At 38.8% G+C, this 17,742-nt stretch overlaps 1 protein-coding gene across 4 annotated transcripts in view; it reads right to left on the bottom strand.

The window, feature by feature from the left end:
• Positions 1 to 5,493: 5,493 nt before the first annotated feature.
• Positions 5,494 to 17,742, bottom strand: part of VPS41 (VPS41 subunit of HOPS complex) — a 97,306-nt gene continuing 85,057 nt past the window's right edge. For all 4 annotated transcript variants that reach the window (XM_062625440.1, XM_062625439.1, XM_062625441.1 and 1 more), the window contains 5 exons: positions 17,138 to 17,274; positions 9,890 to 9,989; positions 9,074 to 9,118; positions 7,408 to 7,487; positions 5,494 to 5,859 (listed from right to left, as the gene is read on the bottom strand). In XM_062625440.1, the coding sequence (XP_062481424.1) occupies positions 5,779 to 5,859; positions 7,408 to 7,487; positions 9,074 to 9,118; positions 9,890 to 9,989; positions 17,138 to 17,274 (443 nt within the window). In that variant the 3' untranslated portion in view covers positions 5,494 to 5,778. The remainder of the gene's footprint in view (positions 5,860 to 7,407; positions 7,488 to 9,073; positions 9,119 to 9,889; positions 9,990 to 17,137; positions 17,275 to 17,742) is intronic.

Below are 17,742 nucleotides of genomic sequence, written 5' to 3'. Positions count from 1 at the left end.
TGTTTGTTGTGGTTGTTGTTGCTTTTGAACAATTAAGCTTTACTGTGCCAGATTACTTTCTTGCTTTTACGTCTTAGTAGGACATTGAATTTGACCACATTAAGGACTCTTACTAAGTGCCTTTCAGTTGTAGTGTTCAGGTTCTGTGCAGTTCCCAGGGCAAAAACTCAAGGACTGATTCTCCTTTTGTGCCCTCTGATGAGGTGCTTCAAGGCCTTTTGAAGCACTGAAAATGCCATTTTCTAATGATGCCTCATTGTGACTTACACAGGCATGGCTGAAGTCTGACAGTGCCAGTCTGGCAGCTCTTTGTGCCTTTGCCTCTTAGCACACCGTGCTACATACAGGTCAGGTGGCTGACAATATATCCCCACTATTACTGTGCTCTATATGCAGGCACACTATTTCAGAAGATTTTTGACACCGAAGAGAGGATGAAAATCTGCATAGCGCAGAGCAGAGTTAATGCAGAAATACATTCTTGGCTCAGCTTTACAGACTGCACAAAGAAAATGCTTCCCAACTTTGGTTTCATTTAGCTAAAGATATCAATTACTTTGCAGAAATTCCAGATGAAGACTCTTAGTAGCTGGTATTGGATGCACTGAAAAGTGCTTCAGTGATTCTTCTGTCAGTATGTGCAAAACCAGCTGCTACTGAATGGCTCCTACAGAGTGAAACCACTATTGTCACCTGCACCTTGCAGAGCTGCTACTATACTGTGTGCAAGACATGGTAACATGTGAGACAACTGCTCGTTTTTAAAAACATTTCCCTTAATCTGATTTTTAAACAATCCACAACTGCTTATTGTGGCTCTTGTCCCTCACTGCCACCACTGACATAAACCTGCATTTTATGGGAGCACTATTCAAAATACATCATCCAGTTGACATCTTGCTAAATACAATTTTACAGCCATTGGACACCAAGATACCATTATCCTGTCAACCTAATTGGACTTAAATCCTACTGGGATCAGACTAAAAGCAAAGGTGAAAACTCCAACCAGCAACACAACTGCCCTCTGCAGCTTCTGCCACTTTCTAGCTGTTAACTGCTCTCCAACACCTCTACTCCTGGCAGTTCCTCCAGGATGGCGTCCCACCAACCTCCTGCTGCTGCAGCACCACAACTGGTCCTAAGCACAATCCTGGAGCAGAAGCCACTGGCAGCCCTGTCCGTTCAGACTGCAATATGTGGTGGATGTCGCAAAGCCCCTAAGACCCACTCTACTGCAAAAACTTACTATGATCGTTATTCCTTGAAGCCTTTTAAGACAGAATGTAGGTCACTCCCACTATGACTCATTGACTTCTCTTAGAATTTCTCACACATCCTATTCTCTTGTGTTTGATGCCTCAGATGCTTCAGATGTCTCGTTTTCTGCATAGTTTAATATTTGATTACAGTAAAAGAAAGCACACATTGTCTTGAGGAACAGAAAAAAACATTATCTAGGGATTTTTATAATGCCAAGAGAAAATTAATCTTTCATGGCGCAGTGGAGTAAGAAGACAGTCCCCAGAGTATATAATTAAAGAGTTATTCTGGAAATGTGGTACTTCCTTACAAGTCTTGTTTAAAGTGTTTTAAGAATACAGCAATTGGTTTAGAGCTGGTGCTTGGCAAAGATCTGCTCGAGGGAGAAGCTCTTCAAAAGAGGAAGAGACCCTGTTAATGTTGTGTCTTGCATTTGTAAATAAGGATGAAAGTGATGCTGCATGGATATGAAGTCAGAACTGTACAACAGAAGACAGGGAAAACAGGCTTCTCTGAGAGATTTCCCTCATTCAGATAATGGTCCTTGTTCAGCATTAGGTAAGATTTTTCCTGCAAGTGTTTTTCCAAACTGCTGCCAAATGATGCAGGCAGGGACTAGTCCAACCAGGCTGCAGAGATGACACTGTATTTTCCAAGGTGACCAAGGCATACAATACTTGAATGATAATTTTACAACATTTCATAAATGGGAAATCCAACGTGAGGTTTTCCTTGAAGAGGTTATTTGCTATTCCAGTTCTCTTGAATGGCAGTCAGGAACTCGGCTGACCAAGGAGATAACCACTGTGATAGGAGTACACAAAGGGGAAAATGGTGCCTGCCTAGAAGACTTTAGCTGACTAACCATTTAAAGTGGTTAAAGTGATATATTCTAAAGTGATATATTCTTAAAGTGATACACTCTAAAATGAAAACTTGCTAAGCAAACCTGTGCAGTCTGTACAGAATACTGACAGCCTCTATACTGCCATCAGCCAAAATTTGGAAAAAGATGCTGCAGCATGGTCTCCTACTAAAAATACATTACAAAACATAGCAGGCAACTGGGTATTTCTTGTTCTTTGCTTCACAGCAGTCCTTGACAAATCTGCAGTCAAGTGCTTGGCAGCAACTGTCCATGAAAACACTCATTTCAAATAGGAAAATGATGTGGATCTAAAAATGGGAAAATAACTAATTTTGTCATCACTCTGGCTCTGTAACACAAGATCAGGGTCAGATAAGGAACAACTTACTCCTGTTTATCACACAATACCCCCCATGTTCAAAGTTTTCCACAGCTGTCAGGTGCAGCTCCAGATAGAGGACATACCTTGTGTACAGAATGACTCCTTTAAGTATTACCTGACCCACTGATTCATGCAATGCTAGGCAGCAGACTCTTGCCCAAGCACTAAACACAGTTGATTCAACACATCACTCATCTGGTAGAGAAGCTGCCTCAAGCCCACTGAAACACAGCTACGAGCCAGTGAACACATGAGATGTATCCATAGCAGGACACAGCAAAAGCCAGTTGTGCACCTCTCAACCTCAGGGAGACCCAAAAGATCTGCAGAGCCTCTCCCAGTCCCTTTCAGACACTGTCTGAATCAGCCATTAAAAGATCACCCAATAAATACTTCATTACCTGCCCCATAAATCGCTGGCTGGAGCTTCACTCTGGGCATGTCCCAGGCCCCACAGGTCTGCAGGGAACAGATAAACTCTGCCTTTTGCAGAAGTCAACCTTTATCCTGATGCTGTCACTTCTGCCTGCACTCTCATTTCAGCAGGACTAAAGAGCCTCATGCTCACCAACCACTTCTTATGGGCGCTCCTCACTCCTTATGGGTCCCAACATTGCCACCAAGCCTATCACACAGCACTGTCTCAAAACCATAAACCAAAGGCAGATGACAAAAACCATCTAAAGACTCATATAACCAAAACACTTTTGTCTCTTAGATATGGCAGACCAACACATTCTTAGGTGATCCATCACGTATCCTTTCAGTTAGCTTTATTGGTCATTATTGTAGAAATCACACAGAACTGGATGGATCAGTGAAAAAAACAGTATTTCTCTTGTTTAAGTTTACCTTCATTAGAAGCACAAGCAGTTTGGCAAATGGACTGACATCTTAAATGAGCTCTGGTGAAACTGGTAAGTGCTATTCTGTTCTTTTCTGAAGGTCTTTTCTTTAAGGCTACTTCTTAGTCAGAACTCTTCACCGGTAGAAAAGCTCTTGGGTAGCTGAATATTTTAGACTTTAACTTCAGACATTTTCTATGATATGAAGGCTTCTTATGAAGAAAACTGAATCAAAGTCAGGACTGTGTATTTCTTGTGGAATCCTAATGAGGGAATTTAGAATTCAGGAACATGAAAAGAGTAGTCCCTGAAGCCCAAAATGAAAGAAGCTTTGGATTTAGAGAAGATTTTGATTAGATTTTCATACAGTCATTTAAAATGACTTGCATAATGCAAAGAATATGCCAGGTTATAATGCAGTATGATTGCTAGGGATGGCAGGCTGGCAAACTGAGTCACTGAATGCTCAAATGCTTTAGGGAATTTAAGGTCAAGCTGAAGTAAACAACAGACCTACTTTAAATTAGCATATAACTCTGAGCTACAGTTAGTTTGTGGCATAACTGTATAGAAGTTAGTTGACCTTTTCCTCCTGCAAGCTGACAGCTATGGCATTGCACAGTGCATTCTTCGGGTGTTACATAGAAAAGCTGCTTATAGCTACTGAAGAAGTGGGTTTTGAAGATGTTTCTAAACTTGTCTATTGCAACAGCTCATATATGACGATGAAACAGCTCTTGAGTTCATTGGAGCATTCTGTTTACTAGGAATCAAAGCAGCTCTTCTGATCAGTGAAGTAAAGAATGAATGAATGAACAATATACCTGAGAATATGTACTAGCCAGTGAATTGAACTGCTACAGAGCCAGGCTGTAATTCTTACGGGTGAAGCTTAACAAAGCTCCTATCCTTCTGTTATTTTATCTACTACATGTCCATAAACCACCTGCACCATTATCTATTTCTCCTCAGCTGTCTGTATTATGACAATAGAATGACTGTTATGTTTTTGAGATCCATCCTTTCAATGATAATTTAGTCTCTGTAACCATGCAGAGTAAATCCTACTATTTCTAATACACTTAAAATTTTATACCAGTATTATACGGATCTACTCAGCGGACAACAAAAATCACTGTTCAGATTGCTAGATCAGCTCAGCCAACTGCCCAGAGGATATCAAAAGAGTGTAATGAATTTACATAAACTAGAAATCCAGGTTTCGACAATACAAATGATTTTAAGGTGTACCTACATGGGAGTAAAGTACAGAAGGACTTAGAGGGGTTGCATTTTCCAGTTTTGCAGATACACTGCAGTATCACCACACCACTGTTTCAGAACTTATGGTGTTAACTACTGGTTTAAACCTCACAATTTGATGGTAAAACATGTAGTTTCAAACTCCAGTTCTTAAAAAGAGGAAAAAAATCTTGGGAGTTCTGAAACATTTTTTTTTTTTCTTAGGTAAAAGATGCTTATATTTAATTTAATCAGAGAACATTATAAAGAGATTACATTACTGTGAAGACATTGTGAAAGATAACCTCCTTTGGAACAACAAACAGAATGCTGTTTAAATTAAAAATAAATATGTTTTTTTTTAACATCCAAATAGACTGATTTAATTTCCCTATTCCCTTCCTAAGGCCAAAATAAACTTGTAGAGATCTTTGAAAGGTCAGATTTCCCTTCCTCCCCTCCCCATACTTAAATCAGACATTAGAACCACACTTGTAAGTGTAAAGAGCTGTTGCTAACAAAACTAAGGTTTCTGGATGATTTTAACAGGAGAAAAGGTCACCTTAAACTACTGCATTATGAACATCAATTGAGTAAATAACAAGTTTATAGCAAACTACGAATGTGTTACCATAAAACCAAGGTAAACTGTCCATGTGTGGAACAGTTAATGAGTTTGTTAATTTAATGACAGTCCTGAAACAGGACTGAAGCACTGAAAGCAGTCAGACTCCTATGGGTCTCAAGTTAAACACGTCAGTAATAGACTACATCAGAACTCAAGGGGTTTAGCAAGCTAAGTACACAGCAATCCATCTTCCTAACTATGAGAAGCCTGATATGGCTCCAAACTGTAAAGCACATTAACTGATAGCAAGCACAAATCTCCAAACTGTTTTTTTTCCTTCCTATTTTATTTCTCTTTTCTGTTGCAGAGATAAGTAATGAGCTGAGCAAAGGAACAGTGGCATATGAATTGTGTAACAAAGACTTACTAGGAAAACATTTTCACATCTTCTCTTTCCCCAAAATGTTCAACAAGCTGAATAACTTACACAAACAAGTTTTAAAGCACAATCAGATTTATATACAGAAATTTTAACTAACAGAAACTACAGTAGCTCAGCATGGTCCTACAGATTTGGTGTCACAGACTCTTATGGGGAGCTATGGGACTGCTATTTCTTCATCTCCAGGATAGCACTTCCTGGCCCTCGGTGTTTGGCACTGCATATGTTGCAGAACTGAACAGAAGATACCTAGAAATTAAAAAGAAAAAAAGAATCTCTTAGAGAAATGCAGCCACATTAGAGTGTGGGAAAAGTGCCTTTCTCAATGTTACTGCTCAGAGTCAGGCTATCAACATCAGCGTGGACAGGCACAGAACAGCAATACAGAAGAAACGTAACAAAGCAGGCTCTTCTGGAGTCAGAGGGCAGTACACCTCACCACTTACTCCAAGTGCATTCTCACCACCCTCCTGGAGAGTAAAGTCCAATTTCCTCCACAACAAAAAACATACAGAGTCAAAAGCACTGCTAATTATCTTCCTAGATAAGAGGAAAGTAAGTCCCTTGGTCAGCTCCACTGATCACTGATGTCTCAGTTACGACTCTGTCTTTAGGTAGAGTTCAACAGATTTCCAGCAGCTGAGGATATGGCAGGAATACTGTCCATTTGAGATCAAACAGGTATTTATTGTTACTACTGAGTTTAGCTCTGTGATGCTTTATGCATGCATTATTTCCCTTTCAGTATGTCACCGGCAACCAAGTATCAGTAACACAGCTGATTACCTAAGGCCAAGAAATACTATACATTGGAGAATTTGGCCCAGATACATGCAGGTGTCTTTACATTCTTACGTGCTATAGAATATATATACTGTAATACCCATGTCACATTTAGAAACCCACCTCACAGGTTACCTGTTCTAAAAAACTGAGAAAGCTGGATAAAACTTAGCTTATTTCCCAAATAATAAAATTAGTGGTAAACATTATTTGAATAAATATTTACTACTTGTTGGGCTTTCTCATGCAAACGATCTAACTCATTTAGATTTTCAGGACATGTTTAAGTAGACATGCTGTACCATATGGCTACAAGCAGTTTGCTTGGTTACTTGCAGATTAAGTGATTCACCGAAGTTATTTTTTTCAGTGGATGTTCATTTTCAGATACATATGCAGAATCAGATTAAATTCCATTTTTGTGGTGATTTTGTTACCACTCTGATGCTTTCCATTCTAAATTCAAGAATGGTTCTATCTAGATTTTGATTTGTTTTAAGGGGGGGGGGGGGGGGAATTCCCTGATGAAAACAAGCATTTTCTGGGTATAAAGATGATTACAAAGATATTTAAATATTAAATCTGAAATTAGTGATTTTTTTCTTCCGAGTCAGAAACATTTAATACACTTCTCTTGAGAAAATATCTTTATTCTTGTCTTTAATTAAACATACGTAAAGTGAGAGCTGCAATGGAAAGGAATTAATTAAAGAAATCAAACAGGTTGTATTCCCTGTATGTCTCAAAGGTGCGCTGCATATTCAGATTGCAGGAAGTGATAAAGTACATCTCAAACAGCAGCAATCTCTTTCTAAATTGGATGAACTTTAGTTGCAGTGGCCCTAAACTCCCTCTCCTTGGTCACATACTGCTATAGGTTATCACCACAGATAATTAGTGTAATCACACTGTAATTTCTGATAGAGCCATGCACTTCTCTACAGTCAACAAAAGGAAGTAATCTGTCCTTTTATCTTAGGCAAAAGTGTCAGAGAGATCAAGTTATTTCCTTACTGTGTTAGATACCGGGAGGCACTCCTTGTGAAACATGTGTCTGCAGTGGAACACTACCACATTGAAGGACTTGGATGCATCTAGGAAAAGAGGAAGGTAAATGCATTATAACAGGGCAACAAAACAAATAATTCAGTGGCTACAGCAGTACATAACTGCAATGTGTTCTACACACAGAAACATCGAGTAACAGCTCTCAAGTTAATTTCCAACTTATTCTGGCTCATTTATAGAAACTGTGGAGAGTGATGGTTTCAGGTAAGATGTCCCAGTGATGGAGTTGGAAGACAATTTTATTTCATGGCTTAAATGCTGTATACCTTTGCACCAGAAACTTTTCATGTTAGTCTGTGCTACATGCAAAATCTGGGGAGGGAGAAGCTGCAAACTACCAGCAAATAATTTAGCCATTTTGAAGCAAAGTTAGCAAAGAAGATCTTGTGCTAGTAGTGTGGGGAGAACCAGAACATTAAGCAGTTCTAGTGCCTACACTGCACGCCGTGATCTTGAAATTTGGCAAGAAGCTGCCTAAGTGCATGATGTGCCTTTCGATTCCCACATGAATACTTAGCCCCGTTATAAGCCTACATACCACATATGTCCACATATCCAAGTAACAACTGCCTTACTCATCAGAATCCTCCACTGAAACAGGCTGCCCAGGGCAGTGGTGGAATCACTGGAAGTGTTCACAAACTGTGTAGATGAGGCCCTCAGTGACATGGTTTAGTGATGGCCTTGGCAGTGCTGGAGAATGGTTGGACTTGATGATCTTAAAGGTCTTTTCCAATCTGATTGATTCTATGGTTCTATATCTTTCAATTCCTTGGCTTCCACTCCCTCAACATGCATACCTCAAAAGGTATGCACATTCATCACTGCCAGGTTTTTTTATCACCATGCGACTGCTGTGGTCTGTACGGTGGCACATATGATCATAGGATAGTTGGTTTTATTTAGAGTGAAAAATGGTAGAAAGACTGAAAAACTAATCGATTCTATTTGGGAAACAAAAATAAATAGGTCCATACATATTTTGTCTTACACATTCTTGTTTGAAGATGCCATGAGATTCTCCTTTTTTCTTAAGATGCCCAACAACTCTATTGGTGTATCCGAGCTATAGCTGCCTTGCAGAACGTGCAACTTCAAAATAATATCCTGATTTTCTAGTTTCAAAACTCACTTTAGAAGATATTTTAAAACCACAGTCTGTTATAAGTTGTTTCAAACACGACAGCAGTGACTGAAGCCAAGAGCGTTCCACACTCTGACAAAAAGTATATTCCATAAAACGTCATGATCTACAAGTTCAGCCTAAATCGTTCAACAGAGTTGGACAAGATTTGGTGGCAACAGCTTAGTTTTGTGGTTCTGATAATTTGTGAGAACATGTATGTTGATGGAATTTAAAGTTGCCACGTATTTCCAAGTAGAAAATAAGGAAGTCAAAGAAAATCTGGGTTTAATGCAACAAAAATAGTTCACACTTGACTCTACTCCCATATCAGAATTCCTAAGCAAGCTTTGCACAGGAGACTGATATTTATACAGGGATTATCAAGGAAAGCTATTACACATTTCTATGAATAAAAGCAAACAGCAGTTCCTCTAAAAATAATTAGAAAAAAAGACAACCTCTTTTCTTTCTAGCAAAGCATCCTACCTGAAGGAAGTATTGGAGACAGGCATGATTCACAGATGTTCTCCTCTATGAAAACAAAACAAACTTGTAACAGCTTTGTTAACAAACTCCATGTTTACTTTTTTATGAAGTAGGCATGAACATACTACTAGTACAGAAAGAGTGCTTGGTCTTAAAGTATTTACTTAAGATCCTTAACAGAGTCTGCTAAAGAATGAAGAGCAATACTGAAGCAGCATTTCTAGTAACAGCATGAGAAATGTTTAGATCTTTTGACTGTAATGATGGCAGAACTGCAGGAGTGGGGCTGTTTAGGATCAGCGCTGCAGAGGCACAAGGCAAACTGGAACAAAGGAAGCATAAGATGGGTACACGGTATCTCTACAGCATTTTGTAGCAGAAGCTCTGATCCTGTGTCCTTCTGTCAGTTTCTGCTTCTTTGTACTAACACACACATCATGAGCACCTTGAAAAGTATTTTCAACTATTTCTGAAAACTATCTTGTAGCTTTTGCTTTGGTTGCAGATTTGTAATCATCTGACTATCCATGTTGGCACTAAAAAGCATTTTTGACTTTTATAGACGAACTGCAGGACACCATGTGTTACTGGCTATGCAGAGATGGATTAAGGGAAAAAGCTGCATGCTGGATCTTGCAGTTTTTGAGATACAAGTAGTTGCTTCTCAAAGAGGAAAGCACTAATACCCTACTACACTCTACCAATAAGGTAGGATACTCAGGCTTTGGGCGTCTTCCAAAGCAGAAAGTCATGTGGCTTCAGTGTATAAACCAAGACTTCAAACCTTGAAAGTGGCCATGTTTCCTCTGTACCCACCATCTACTAGAACACCCTTCATCTGAGTCCGATGCATCTTCTTTAATAACGAAAGAGAATCAGCAACAAGTATCTTCTTGCAACCTTCCCGAAGCAAGATCTGTTGGTGCAAAGAACAAAATACAGCGGTTGTTGAACAGATGGCATATCAGCTATCCTGGGATGTCTCCACTGGGTTTTCACTGCCAAAGAGAGCACAGGGAATGTTTTAAGACTTTTCAAGCTATTATAAAGGAGGGAAAGGGGGAACCTCCAGGTGCTACCACCTCTACCTAAATGAACCCCCCACATAATAAAATACTCTTTACAAATACACTGTTGTCATAAATTATGATCTTCCTATGAGCTTGTCTGAACAAAATACAACAAATTTTTACAGTGCCCCTCACAACTGGTTTCCAACTGTAGACACAGAAATTCAAAATTTAGTTTGTTCCAACGTATTTCTTGCTGAAGGGTCGTTTTGGAAGCAGTACCAAATGCCCTCACAACCAAAGGTCCCGAGCTTTTTCCTCTTTAGCAAAAATCTCAGCCCCCTTTCTACTTATTTAGTATTTATCATGAGATTGACAGGTCATTGCCTGACAGTGCTGTGAAACACAAAAAGCAATCAAGGGCATCAGAATGATACAGAGCCTTATTTCACAACACTTTAACAAAGCAAGTCTGGCAATATGACAAACCCAAATCAGTTGTGTGGGATTTTTCTTCCTCCTCCCAAATTGATGCTTGGATATTTCTTTTCCAAGACAACAATTCCTTTGAAATGAAGCTCACAGCCAGTTGTAAGCTCAACCACCCCACCAGAAAAGTCATATAAAGCGGCAATGTGCATTCCTTTTTTCAGGCTATTTGCAATTGAGCATTCTAATATCGTCCACAATACTAATGCAAATACCTAAAAAGTAGTAGAATAGATTTTACAGCCAGTTAAACACTGTCCAAACCCTTATCTTCTTGTATACATATTGTGAAGCAACAAGGACACACAGCCAAGAATGATATGCAAATCTGAAACACATTAAGAAAATGAAAACTGAGTAGCAATAAGAATTTCACACTGGGCACGTCAGTGGGTAAATGACATTACACAGTATTACGACACATTGAGCTATAGAACATCTCAGAGCACCAGAAACAGAATGCAGCTCTACAAGACAAATGCTTAGAAAACTAATCCTTAGCATCTGTAATATCAGGAACTATATGAGTATGTCTTTTCCGTTCCGACTTTTTCCAAAGGCAACACAGAATGTTCAATTTTGGTGTAAATATAGAAAAATGTCACTAGCTTTGAAAAAAAATACTAAAAACACTTTGCAAGGACAACTGAATGAGGCTGTCTTTCAGAATGAGTGCCTGCTAGACCAAAATATTCTCAACCAGCAAATTATATCCCAAAGACAGGTAAGTAACTTAGAGCAGATGAGGTCTTGGCTACATACTTTGCTAGCTGCACTCAGCATAAGCAGATGAGAAATCCTGTGCTTAACTAAAAGGAGTAAAGAAAGCATGTTAAGTAAGAGGGCTGGAACAGAAATACAATGAGAAGAAGAGAGCAAGATTTACTATTTTCTACTTAAAATACAGTGTGACAATAGGAAAGCCTCATTTAAACACAGAAAAATAAAGGGGGAAACATCATTAAGTTACTGGAAAGCCTCAACACTGATGCTTGAAAACCAGAGGTAACAGCAATATCTTTTAAGACACATGCACTATGTTTCCCTCACTATTTAAACCCCACTGAGATTTTTCCATACCTCATTCAATGACTGTTTATCAGACCTTATTCTGCTAGAAACGGAATACAGTAAGCAGCTATTGTTATATAAAAGGAAAAGTCACAGCAAAGAATGTAAAATGTCAAATCTCAAGGTAATAAATCTCAACACTTCTGCAGAAACAGATTTGAAGAGCTCAATGATGAGATGAATCATACAAGAGTTTTAGAAAGAGAAGCAGGAAAAGGAATTTGGAGATGAAACAGAGGGAGAAAGAATGTTTGAATTAACTTCTTTACATTAAAAGGAGAAGTATATAAATGTGCACCCTAGGATTAGGCTTAAATTGATGTCAGGCTTAAATCTGTAATGAAACCACTTTCTGAGGAGAATAAATAAGACTCAGGATGAAATGGTGTCTTTTTCCCCCCTTTACAAGAACATCATTGTAAGCACAAGCACGACAGCATGATACATCTACAGAAAATGTTTAGGCAGATATAATGCTTTTTACCAAATTAATGAAAACTTCTGAAACCAAAACATCTACTGCAAAAGAAGAACCCTAATTCATTTTCTGACTTTATTAGGGAAGATGGTACTCAATAATTAAAATCAGAAGCCATAAAAACTTCTATTCAATTTTAAAAGTTCTGATTTACAAACGCCTAACTCCATCTTTAAAGGAAATCACTGCAGCATGCAGTTAATTTGAAAGGATCTACTCAAACCTCTGGGAATGAATTCAGGCCTTGCTTCAGTTTAGCACTCGAACAAGTCCAAGTTTCTCAAGGCCAATGAACCAACCACAATTAAAAGCACATTAGTTTTAGTCTTTAGAACCAAAAGGCAGATGTCCCTCTGTTCAAGCCGTCACCTGCCCTCTAGTGCCTCCAAGGTGTCTGAACAGCAGCTTAGTCAAGTTCAGGAGCAAGAGCCAACAATTTTTTCATGTTCTATTTCAAGTATTCACCAAATGATCATTGGTTTCTATTCGCTCATGAACTCTGTTATGGCTGGATTGACGTGAATTCTGTGAGTGGATGAATCTCTGTTATCCATCAGAGTTACTTCAGGTGCAAATGAACTGCAAACTCATAAGTCAACATTTGAGTAAAATGGCCAGTCCACAAGATCTAGAGGTACTGCATCTAACAAATTGCTTTTGTATTTTAAAACTAGGGGAAAAGAAATCTTAAAACGCCAGCATCTTTTGAAGTTTCCTTCTAACAACTGTCATACAAAGGGTGTTTCTTTCTAAAACAAAGGAAGTATTTAAATCTCTTCCAACACCACAAGCATTTCCTGAAGTTCATTCAGGTTAGACTAACGCTGAAAAGACACCTATTTTATACACCTGGAAAGTGTAAAAAACTTATAATTCACAGGTGCACAAATAAGGGGACTTTTCTATCAGCCTTCTCTGTGAGACATGTGATACAATGCTTTAGAAACCTTAAGTGTGATCCCAGACTGGTTTGGGTTGGAAAGAACCTTAAAGCTCATCCAGCTCCAACCCCCTGCCATGGGCAGGGACACCTTCCACTAGAGCAGGTTGCTCCAAGCCCCGTTCAACCTGACCTTGAACACTGCCAGGGATGGGGCAGCCACAGCTTCTCTGGGCACCCTCTGCAAGTTCTTATTTTAAGAGAGGCTCCTGCATTCCTCATTCATAAGTTAAGGCTGAATTAAACGTGTGAACTGTTTTATATATTTTTCAGTTTTATTTCCAAGGAACTAACTATAAAAGGCAAATAAAAAGTTCACCAATATATTCCAGAAAGAAGGTCTGTAAGATCAGACCATTGTAAAACTGGTGAGTTTCAGTCCACAGAAGTTGTATAAAACCAACATCAGTAGCACTTGTTTCACCAAAAAAATACAATAGTTTGAATTTATATTTTGCATAGAAATATTAATAAATGCTGATTTTGCTACAGTTTTCAAACAGAAGCATTACTGCTCTAATTGTGTTGGCTAAGGGAGGTTTTAAGAACAATTACACTGTAAATTTCTGTTGGGAAGAGAGGTTCCTCATGAGCTTCACAGAAGCAATGTCTATGCATGGAAACCAAATTCAAGTTACGCTAACAACAACTTTCCAATTGTATGGAGACAACGCTGAGTTTTGGCTCTGTGTCTTGGAAAACACTTTTAAATGCAAGCAGTAAAAATGAAAACGATTAAGCTTTTGTCAGGGGATCAATATGACTGGCCTCAGTTTGGTTAGCTGACCACACATTTAAATGGTATTCAGTTAAGTTGAACACACTGACAGAAGAACAGTGATTTACCCGTTATTAAGTAAAAGTTGTGCTAGGAATATGTAATTTCTCATAAATAAGCAGGTTTCTCCTTAAGGCAACGCATCTCCAGGAGTTTATAAATTCAAAGGAAGTAGTCTGTGGTCTATTTTAGCTATAGATTTATGGCCCTAAAGAACCAGATTTCAGGAGTTAAATATAAAATCTAATTAAAAAATTTAGACTACCCTACACTTGATAAATACTCCAGCTAAAATGCAGACAACTAGAACTTAGTTGTTGTTGCCTATGCCTTCACACCTTTGTTGTCTATGGATGTTACTGTGTATAAACACTAAAATCAGTATTATTTCAGGAATAAATAGACTTTCATCGCTACAATACATCAGTGCTACTCGATTATGTGCTGTGGTTGTAATACATTAACTCAGATGATGACAAAGAGGAAACATTATAATAAATGATCCTAAGGAGGTAAAAAAGCAACCAAACAAAGAATAATCACTTGGAGTTTTAATCCCAATTCAGAAAACCACTTAAGTACTTAAATATTTTCCTACTTAGGGGAACACCTAAGAGCGTGTTCAGATTTAAGTTCATGGCAGACTGCACTTCCTGAAGTGGGAAAATAAAAATGAGTATTCTTGAAGAGTAATAATGCATCTTAAGAGATTTCTACTTGTAAAGCAGAGATGTAACACCAGAGAAAAAGCAAATTAACAGTCCTTACATGAAGTTGTAGCCTAAGAACAAAGTCTCATGTGATCTACACTTTATTTTTACCCAGTAGAATACCTAAGTCTATTATTAGTGCCATGCTTGGTTGATAGTGAACAGATATTAACTCCTTTCCACAGGTGTAAGTTAACCACACAGAGCTAAGGTGAGCTTGGAGTAGCACACAGAACTCTTACAGCAGTTCATCTAATGGGTGGTAATTAGTTAATGTGAAACAACCTGTCTGCTATATGCCAACATTAATAACAACTTAAACCATTCAGGGAAGATCCCAGATTAAAAAAACAACAAACTCTGTTGCATCAGTAGATTTCCCTGTTGGATTCTCTAACGCACACTGTAAGCCACATATGGCATGCTTTGGCAGCCACCCAATTTGATTCACTTGGTTTTGCTGGGATGTAAAGAATTGTTTTCAAAAAGACAGACTGTCAAAGGCACTGCTTTTAGCTCCTACCCATGTTTCACATCACATCTAACGCAGAGATAGGAGTGCATTAGGAAATTTGCATCCATATACTTACATAAACATAAAACATAGAGGGCATGGGCTTCTCACTGTGAACCTATGCAACATGATGCAAAGGTGGGACCAGGCATCATACAAACACACCAAAGGCTAGCTTTAAACCAGCTAATGAGGCAGCAGTCATGATGGAACTGCTGGATGCAGAAACAGCCCTGCTCTAAGATTTTAGTTTGCCAGTTTAAGGCTACTTGGGTGAGTGTTCAAGAGCTGAGATCACATCTCTACTTTTCAGTGTAGACACATTATCTGTTCATAAACTGTACTTTACATTGTCGGTAATACTTCAGGAACAGGCTTAAGCTACAGCTCACATTCCTCTAAAGGCCCCTTTTTCTGGCTATATTGTCTTGCTATCCTACAAGCAAGCCAAGCACAAATTACATCAACCTTCCCTGATTTTACTGTTCCTGTGAGATCTAAATTTTAGCCCTAGAGCTATCCAAATCTACTTCAAAATGAATTAATTTGGAATCTATGAAGCATTTCAATGCTAACAGCAAATAATTTTGGATATTACTGTGAAGGTTAAATACAGCCTTTTAATCCCAAAGTAATTTTGTTAAAAGGTACATGAGGACAAAATTATTCTTCCCTCCCCATGACCAAAACGATGTCATCGGCTTTGTCTGAAGCCATGCAATATAGTTTGCATGCGGGGTAAAGCTGCAGCTCTTCACACAGCACCTTCTCAGTCTGCTGCAGACACCCCCAAAACATACATTTGAAGGCAGGAACAGCAGGATCAGCAGTGCAAGCTGTAGGTCACTGACAGCAGCAAGATTCGCAGGCAACTGCTAAATAGCATGCTATTTAGCTAGTATCATTTGGGAAGGATATTAGTATTTCATGAGGTCAAGTAAAAACTGGAAGTAATGTTACAACCTGTGTCACATGCAAACATGTTTATATTTATCTGGGGTAGCTCCTTGCACATAACAAGTGACAGGAGAACAAGACACATAAAATGCTTCTTTGAGAAGTTATAATGCAAAGCCCAAATGATAAGAAAATAAGGGAAAAGCCTTGGAAAGGCTTTAAAACGCTGCCTTTTTAGAAGTCTTCCTGACATCACTGAAGGTTCTAGCAGATACAGTCTTTATACGGCCCAGTGAGAGACCAACCATGACCTTACTGAAAGCCACCAAGCCTATTTGCTAGAGAGGTCCAAAGACTAATAGCAGATTGGAAACAAATGCTCATGAGGATCAGAAAATTGGGAGTTTCAGCTGCTTACTGGGCTGCCTTTCTGGGCTCTACGCTAGAGGCATTCAAATTGCTCTGTATCCTTATGTCTCAGTAAATGGTGTAGCGCAGCATCAAAGAGAACTCAAATTTGGGCCTCTTTTTGTAGCAGGGAGATTTAAAGTATGCAACGCAACTCTACCTATTGTTACTTTGATGGGCACACTTCTTGTAAGTTCTTACAAACACCGATCAGAACCAGTTACGGAGGAAATGGCACATATCTGTGTAATTGTGCTGGGATAAAAGCTCTCACAATGCAACAAGCAGTCTTTTTTTTATATAAATGCAGAGACATCAACACACTCTGCACAACAGACATGAATTTGATTTTAAAAGATCATTTTCCTTTAGTTAGTATGGCATTTAGTATACGGCTCTAATACCTGGTGAATGTTTGTTTTAGTGACCGCACATTATGTTCTGCCTCCTCATATGAAACAGTACTGGTCATGAGACTTTCCAATACTGGACAATCAGGCAATATAAAATAGTTGGAATCACCCAAGATCATTCCAGTTCTACTTTCCCACTGGGCTTATAACAGAGTGGGAGAGATTTATAAGTGCTAGAAGCCATCAAGAGACTATTTGTCTTAAATCTCCACCCTTTCTGTCCTAGTTTTGTAGCATCCCACAGTGTCAACAGAATGGACAAACCTTCATGACAGCCATTTCTTGTGCTGTTCAATGGCAAAGCGGTCTTGCTGTCTCTCTGAAAATGAATATCACAGGAAGAATGCAACATTTACCTGCAAGTTGTAGTCCTGAAGAATTTTCACTAGCGAGTCTCTCAAATTAGGAATCTCCATGCCTTCCTTAATGCGGTGGATCAACAGAATGGGATCAACGTGGGTTCCAATATTGTTCAACAAACCAGTAATAAAAGCTGTGAAAACCAAAAGGCAAAGAAATTAAGAAAAAAATCCAGCAAAATACCTGATTAAAGGATGCTTTGGTGACAAGATACAGGCTTTGACAGATTCTGCGCCAGTTCTCTGCTAAGAGATTAAGACTCTTACGTAGCATCCATATGTTTCTTGCAGCTGTATTTACCTAAACACAGGCCTTTGGGTGAGAACAGAAGATACAGTTTGGCAATTCACAGACCGTCCAGGGTTTTTCAGGTTAAAATAGGAACCAGCACAAACCCACAAGTAAATAATGCATTTGAATTCAATAAAAAGAGCACTTGAGCAAACAGAGCCAGAGAATTAACTACGTTACGTGACCGCTCCATTCCCAGGTCCAGGGTTTAAAACCAAATTCTCAGCCACTTAACCCAACTCCAACATGTTTCTAAACGTTGGTGAGAGTGACACAAAAGAAGTCTTATGCTTTTTGACATGCACCTGAG

Source organism: Pezoporus occidentalis, unplaced genomic scaffold (assembly GCF_034315485.1).
Source record: "Pezoporus occidentalis ecotype Australia unplaced genomic scaffold, CSIRO_AGI_Poc_V1 ctg28, whole genome shotgun sequence".
Lineage (NCBI taxonomy): Eukaryota > Metazoa > Chordata > Aves > Psittaciformes > Psittacidae > Pezoporus > Pezoporus occidentalis.
Note: the sequence above shows the minus strand (reverse complement) of the source record. Positions and strands in the feature narration are given on the sequence as shown.